This window comes from Pinus tabuliformis, chromosome J (genome assembly GCF_031772625.1).
Source record: "Pinus tabuliformis cultivar Carrire ecotype Pingquan chromosome J, CPIR1, whole genome shotgun sequence".
Classification (NCBI taxonomy): domain Eukaryota; kingdom Viridiplantae; phylum Streptophyta; class Pinopsida; order Pinales; family Pinaceae; genus Pinus; species Pinus tabuliformis.
In genome coordinates, this window is record NC_142295.1 from 891,460,556 (window position 1) to 891,468,785 (window position 8,230).

The 8,230-nt window shown below is 38.2% G+C and overlaps 1 protein-coding gene across 1 annotated transcript; it reads right to left on the reverse strand.

Annotated features, from left to right (window-relative positions):
• Positions 1-3,655: 3,655 nt before the first annotated feature.
• On the reverse strand, positions 3,656-7,759 carry LOC149229544 (uncharacterized). The gene is made up of 3 exons (XM_089381058.1): positions 6,155-7,759; positions 5,359-5,584; positions 3,656-5,121 (listed from the first exon to the last, which is right to left on the reverse strand). Exons 1-3 carry the CDS (start codon positions 7,757-7,759, stop codon positions 3,656-3,658), a joined length of 3,297 nt encoding a protein of 1,098 aa, XP_089237184.1.
• Positions 7,760-8,230: the final 471 nt, after the last annotated feature.

The window sequence follows — 8,230 nt, forward strand, 5'->3', positions numbered from 1 at the left end:
ACTTTTTAGGGTCAGATAGAGTTGGGTTATTTCTCTATGAAATATCTAACCTCGTGTGGGGCCTTCAAGGAGAGAGGAATACTATTTTTATTGTCACTTTGTGAGAAGATTCATCTAACACACTTTCTTTGCTGACAAAACAAAGAAACAGGTTTTAAAACACAAAACCAGGGAAAAATAACTTCGTTCTTCACTCCTTGGAAATGACACAAAAAGATGTTGTTTCCCTAGAGACAACCTCTAGCTCAGAGGAGGTCAGTGCCTAGAAAATTTGTACAAAAAGGTAGTAAATACTATTTGTTGTCCCATTATGATTATTCAAATATAAGATGCATAGGTAATGCAGATGAAACTTCTTGGAATAAAGACATCTTTCAATATGGCCTCATTGACTATGAAAATGACTTAAAAGTTGTAGTAGGGTGATAGAAAGAAATAGTGGAAGGTTTAGAACAGAAGGTTGCAACTACATAATATTTTATTATAAACCTTAGAAGAACACATGATAGACTTAGAAAATGAATGTATGGAAAAATGGAGCATAGTTTTAAGTTTATTTGATTAAAATTTACAAGTACTATGAATTAAACAAATCTATATTATAAAAAATAACCAACAACTTCATTACACTTTTCCAAAAGAAGAATAAACAATTAATGAATTACAATAGCAAGAACACATCTCATATCTAAAAGACGGCTTGGAATCATCCGGGAAGCTTTATTTAATATCTAAGAAAAGATAAACACATTACATAGGATTTTTTCTCTCTGAAGTCAAAATTCAAAACCCCAAAAATGGTTCCTTAATGTCTTTTTGTAGGAACATTACAAAGATGATAGTTATAAAAATTGTTAACTGCCATAAACTTCTTAAACTACTTTTTGAAATTACTCTAAACCCTATTTGGTCGTTATGAGGTCTCAAACTTTAAATCTTACGATTACAAAATAAACTGTATTTTTAAAACATCTCATTAAATGAAACATGTGGCTAATTTTCACTCGAAGACTTGTGATCCCTGTGCAGACTCGCTTGTACAAGGTCCATGTTCAGTTGCTTCATTTGGTGATGTCAATGCTCTGAATTTATTCCATATTGAAAAATATAATCTTGGGAATTTGATAAATCTGACATGAGCCATCCTGAAATTTGTAACTACTCTAGGTCGGTTTCTCTATGAAGAGTGCTTTCACCAACCGCAATAACTAGAAATCCATTTGTAAATAATTTGCAATGTTGGAGCCTTTAAGTATTATTGTTTTTTCATGGGAGGAGTAAATATTTCTTTTTCCCTCAACTAATAATGTTTCATAGGTCTCCCATTGGAGAAGATTACCCTAATGATCCCAACATGAGGGTAACCCACCTCTCATCCTAATAGTTAGGATGACTTTGCATAATTTTAGTCCAATTTATTACTGTCTAATTTCTTTTATGGGGATCCATAATGTTCAAGCCTAAATGCATGAATTTCTCTACATGGACATAGAGGAATAGGTATAACAACAGAGATGAGAATCTGAAACAACAAGTGATACTGAAGTTTGAAAATTGAGAATTATAAGAGCCCTCCCAAAAAATTGGTATATCAAGAATTACATCAGGTTGCATAATCAAATTGAACATTCCTATGAAGACCTGGTAAAAAATAAAGCTATTTTATTTCCCCAAAACCCTGGAAATTACCTATAAAATTGGTTTAACATCTTCAACAAAACTATCTTAGAAGAAACAAAGTTGGCTCTAGAGAAAAAATGTGTCTAGGAGGAATAATATGGAAGGACAACTTGGCATAATCCTCTCTAGACAAATTTTGGAAACTAGCTACCAGGGTTTCTTCAAGAAAATGAAGTATAATTCTTAGACTGTGGAAAATCTATGGCTTGATGAATTAATAAGGCAAATACTTGGAAGCTGTTTTCCCCTAGTGAATTTATCACAAATCATTTTTGAGGATAAAGTGAAGAAGTCGACCAGGTAATGAATTCTGGGAAAGAATGTGTTTGAGGAACAATCGTAGACAATAATCCAGGTTTTACAACTATATAGTACAAAGGTGACAGGAATTGACCGGATATAGCATTTTGATGCATCTCCATAAGGTTTAGGGTAAAGACTAGATAAAAAAGTCCCTTTTGTTTCCATGAGTGGAATGTGGGCTGCAGAACTAACCATAGCGGTTTTTTTCGACATTTTGGAATAATTGAGGAAGCGTGTACAATGGATAAATACCTTGAAACTCTTCATTGAAGTTGGTCCTTAAACTGGTGCGCTGGTGTAATTTGTTACTTTCTAGAATAAATAACAGATGAATGACTGTGAGCGTAAAAATGGGTTTTATGTGTAAATGGGGGAAAAATAGGTGAAAAACAGAATTAAATGGAGAAGTGACAGATGTATGACATGATGTTGCATTGATGATGTGGAGGTGTGATGTGGAGATGTGGGATGAGGTGTCAGATGAGGTGGAAGAGTGATATGGAAAATGGTACCGTCTAACAATCTCGCTCTCCTGCTGTAGAAACACATTCACTTGTTGTAGACGTCAATGAATTTCACTTGCCACTGATGGTGGCACCCATGGTGGTAAGTGGTCCCATTGCCATGTGATGTCTCATGTGATCCCCACCTTTGATCGAAAAATGGCGGAAATTTTGCCAAAACGTTTACAGGAGCACTCATCCCCATAACCATTGTGCTCTTCGTGATTTCGAGTTTCTCATATGAGGAAGGCCCAATGACATGAACAACATCGTGCTCTCAAGTTGCACAACATTTATCTTCCTTTTTTGCTGGGACCTACAGCTCCATATAACGCTGATTTCAAATTCTCACTATGTTAATACACACACACACACACACACATAGAGAGAGAGAGAGAGAGATATTTATGTCAAAGTCAAAAAATAATATATATATCAAAATAAAATAAAATAAAAAGGAACGAAAAAATTTAAATCAATTTTTTTTTTATTTCTCTTAGGAGGATAATATGGGACAAAGGTTATGCATGGATTTTAGGAATTTGAATAGATGCTCACTAAGGACAATAATCAATTGCCCAAGATGGATCATTTCTTATAGAAGGTGATAGAAGCCTCAAGAATATCGATGATGGATATTTTCTAAAGCTATAATTAAATAATTATGCATCCAACAAATAAAGAAAAAGAAACATTCACAACAAGATTTTTTTTTTCCGGGGAAAAAAGCAAAACTTTTTATTATGATCTTATAAAAAGTTTTCATACATTTGTTCTAAAGCCATGCTGGGCTCATGTGTTCATTCACTGCTCAACCATAAGGGAGCTTTTCTGCTGTATTGAAAACCTGTAGTAGTCTTCCTCCCGGGAGGATGATTAATATCCAAAAAGCAAAGTATCATGTGAAACCCGGGGTCTCCTTCAGAGAAGGAAAAACAACCCCTTACAGTCAAAAAAGGTATGACCTCCAATGTTTTGTAATGTAACAAAAATTATAATAAGAAGACTGTAAACTGTGATCTACTTGCCGAAAGAGTATACTACTAAGGAAAAATATATACAAAAAATGTAACAGTGGAAAGATAAGCTGTGAATGGTGCCGACAAAAATGAAGTTATATACTGAGATCACTATGGCTGATCATATGGGGGCTGATCTGATCTGTAAGACTACCCCTGACGAATCTCTTCTATCTCCCAGCTGCCCGGATCCTGTTGTAGACCAGCCTTAGATAGCTGATCTGCTTCTTCATTCCTTTCCCTGTAGATATGGCAAAGTGAGAACCTGTAAAAGAATGTCTTCAGGAATAAAATTTCTTCAACAATTGTCATCAAAATTTGATTTTGACAAGCAGCTAAACCATTGATCCAATTTATAACATTAAGAGAATCCCCAAATATCTGAATAGAGTTGATGTTTTTGTGATGTAGCCAGCATAATAGGAATCGTAAGGAAGAAAGTTCTGCATAATTATTTGTTCCAGCACCCAACCCAACCGAAGCTCTTAGAGAATGTTCAGAATTGAAATGTATGAACAAGCCTGCACCAGCCCTATTGTTTTGTGAGGCCCCATCAAAGAAACCACAAGGGATATCCTCCTGTATAATGATATTATTTTGTTTGGTTCTGGATTTTTTTTTTTCCTCAGGAGGAGGCAGAGCAGAATAAATGGCTGTGATATTAGTAGCAATAACAGAAGTCGGTGTGTTTTGATCTTGGAACAAACTCTTATTTCTAGCAAGCCACACGCCCCAACAGAAGATAATAGGCAGGTTCCTCATATTCCCTTCCGAATAAGTTTGCCACCATTTCCTCCAAGCATCTCCCAGCGGATCATGTCCCCACTGTGCATTTACCTTGAGAAAACCAGTGACCTCCTCCCATATCTTCCTTGAGTAAGAGCAGGTGGTGAAAAGGTGATCTGTGGTTTCCTCATCAGATTTGCACAAGGGATATCGCCCTGGACCAGCTAAAAACCTAGATTGTAGTGTTTCCCAAGTTGGAGCCTTCCTTCTTAGAATACACCATAGAAAGAGCTTGGATTTGGCAGGGCTTTTGAGTTTCCATATATCTTTGGCCCACCAATCCGGGGCTCCCCATCCTATCTTTCCTAATAGAAAAAAGTATCCCTCTTTTGGTGAATACCCCCCAGTTTTGCTGTGAGCCCACATTAAACGGTCAGGTTCCTGTTTTATCCTGACATTGGATCGTTTTAGTTCTTTGATGAAACCTGCCCATTCATTCTTCCATCTAGCATTTAACCCTAACTCTTCATCGTCCTTCCAAGCCTGTCCCCAGATAGTGGACTGTCCAACTCTTTCCACCTGATTTATTGATGTAATACCTTTAGAATCAAGATGTCGAAGAAGCCCTGGTGATAAAGCAAAAGCTTCATTACACCCAACCCAAGGGTCTCTTCCAATCCTGATCTGTCTGCCATCTCCCACTTTCCATGCTAACCCTTGCTCGATCACTGAGAAAGCATCCACCGTGGCCTTCCAAATAACTGAAGAGTTTTTTGCCTTCTTATTCTGACTCCGAATCCAATCTTCCAAAGGCATTGGATCTATATACTTCCTTTTTACCACCCTCGTCCACAGGTTTTCTATAGTTATAAGTCGCCAACCTGACTTTGCTGCTAACGAGGTGTTGAACTCAGGGAGTCTTTTAATCCCCCAACCTCCCCACTCTTTTGGTCTGGCCACTTTGTCCCATGCCACCCATGGTAAACCCGAGGATTCCTTTGAGCCAGCCCATAAAAATCTGCAACATATTCTTCTGATTTTCTCCATTACACCTTTAGGAATCCAAGTTAGGGCAGCCCAGTAAACTGGGATGGCTAACAAGACTGATTTAATAAGTGTCAACCTACCAGCTCTGGACAACCATCTATAACTCCAATGAGATATTTTGGCTTCAATTTTTGCTATGAGCCAGTTCCAGTCTTCTTTTCTGTAAGCATCTGGCTTTAACCAAAAACCCAGATATTTGAAAGGAACATCCAGAGGTTGGCTAGGGAAAGGAAAAAGATCAGACATTTGATTTCTTTCCCTTCTGTCAATATCTGCCAAACAAACTTGTGATTTCCCAGAATTTATCTGCATTCCAGTAGCTTTTAGAAAAAGATCAAAAATACATTTTATCTCCTTTAATTCGCTGTAATTACCAATAGTGAAAATCAATATATCATCAATGAAAAGAAGGTGGGTGATGTAGAAATTGATTGCTACCTCAACACCTTTTACCTTATCCTCCCTTCTGGCTTTATGTATCAGTCTACTAAGCCCTTCAGCCACAAGGAGGAATAGGAGAGGGGACAAAGGACACCCTTGTCTGAGGCCTCTCTGGCTATTAAAGAAAGAAGAGGCAGCTTCATTGATCAAAACTGCAAAGCTGACATTTGAAATGCACCCCATGATCCAGCTGACAAAAGGATAGCTGAAACCCACATGAGTTAGAAGCATTCGTAGATAGAGCCAGCTGATCCTATCATATGCTTTGGAGAGGTCAATTTTGATAACAGCTCCCTTCTTTTTCTTCAGCTTGACACTATGGATTACCTCCTGTGCGACACCTATGGCTTCATGGATTTGTCTGCCATCCAAGAACCCAAATTGTTCCATTGAGATGTTTCTTGACAAGATTGGTGCTAATCTGAGAGCAATAACCTTTGAAATAATCTTGTAAATGCAGTTACACAATGAAATTGGTCTGAAGTCTTCAAAACTTTCTGGCTCATCCTTCTTTGGAATGAGAGCAATAAATGTTGAGTTAAATGGTCTATAGACTTCTCCTTTCAGCCTAGACTCTTCAACTACTTCAGTTATCTCGGCTCCAATTTGTTCAAAAAAATGGAGAAACAATTCTATTGTCCAACCATCAGGGCCTGGACTTTTGTCTTTGCCCATAAGCTTCATAGCTGCTTCAATCTCCTCCTTAGTGACCGGAATTGTAAGATCTTCACCTTCGTCTTCCTCAATGAATCTAGGAAAACATTGCACTGTTTTAAAGACTTCTGCAATAGTAGCCTCTCCCTGATCTGCAAAAATGTTTTGAAAATGTCTTTTCCCTAAACCAGAAAGCTCTGGAAAGGACCTGACATCTCTCCCTTCTTCATCTTTAAGGTGCCATATAGTATTTATTGATTTCCTTCCTTTTGCAAAATTATGGAAGAATCTAGTGTTCTCATCCCCAGATTTTAGCCAAATTTCCCTGCTCTTAATTCTCCATTCTTCTTCCCTTTCCAAAAGAATTTTGTTTTGCTGCTTCTCCAAGAGAAGAATTCTATCCTTAGAGTCTTGTGATGAGTATCCATCTGAATCCAAGTCCTCCATCTGTTTCAGCTCCTCCCTTATACTGATCAACTCCTCATTTTGTTTCAGTTTTCTGTCCTTTGCCCAGGAAATTGTAGCTGATTTCAATCTTTTTAAATTTTCTATGAACAAAAAGCTTTTCTCCTCGCCTGCATTGTGATCAGGGTGAATCCAAGTTTCTTTAAACAGGTTGCTGAAAGTTGGATCATGGAACCAAGCAGGATTAAATTTGTAAGGGGCTGGGGGTTTGTGAGGAAGAATAGATATATCTAAGAAAATCGGGAAATGATCCGAATTCCCTATTTCCTCAACCCACTGTCTGATCAAAGGAGCATTGGTGGATAAAGAGTCCGATAGCAAGAACCGATCTAATCTTTTGGCAATCCTGTCTTCTCCTATCCTTCGATTCCTCCAAGTAGGCTTTATCTTGATCGGGGAAGGGTCTATAAAATTATTCTCTGTGATGAGATTATGGAAAAAATCTGTAAGAGGATCTTCTCTCGCCGATGGTCCCCAAGCTTCCGCTCTGCCCATAGTAAAATTTAAATCACCTCCCATTATCATCATTGGTGCTTTCATAACAGATTTTGACATCAATTCATCCCAGAAGGATTCCCTGCCTTGGCATGGCCCATAGATATTTACTATGGTGATGGGAAAAGTAAAGTCTGGGGATATTAACTCCATTCCCATAACATTCTTCATCCCCCAGTTATTGAGGAATTTTACCCTCCCTTCTTTGTACCCAATTGCAATGCCCCCCGAATGTCCAAAGACATCCATAGCACTGAATGCCCACCCAGGCAGAAGGGACTTTAGCATAGATTCAATCTCATAAGCCTTCCCCAGAGTTTCTTGCAGAAAAATAACATCTGCTTTAGAGTTGGATATCCATTCTTTCAAGGCCAGTTTTTTAGGTTTGCTGGCCAAACCTCTGCAATTCCAGGATGTCAGAATCATTTGATAACACCCTCAGGGGGATGAGCTGCTCTAAGAACCCACGTGATGGAATATTGTTTACCGTCTGCAACATCTATCTTTGCTTTTAGTTTCGCCTTGGACAGATCAGATTTCCGTCCTCGTTTGTTTTTGGATTTGTTCTGTGAATGTATCATTCCCAGACCGCCTAAAGACCCCTGAGTCTCTTGATTCCCACCCAAAGATCTCAGGTTGTAGGGGCAGGGAGGCCGGGTCACAGGGAGAGAGAGAGGAGGCCATTTTTCTTCACAATTTATGTCCAGTAGCGGTAAGGTTTCAGCTAATGTTTCCACATCCGGATTTAACATTAAGTGATCCAAATTTTCAACATTATTATTTTCTTGCTCTTTATATGATGAGGAAGCAATATTATATTTTACATAAGGATGCTCATGAGAAATAAAAGAGGAAGTAGGAGTCCCTGAGCTCTTACCCTTCTCCGATTCGTCGATT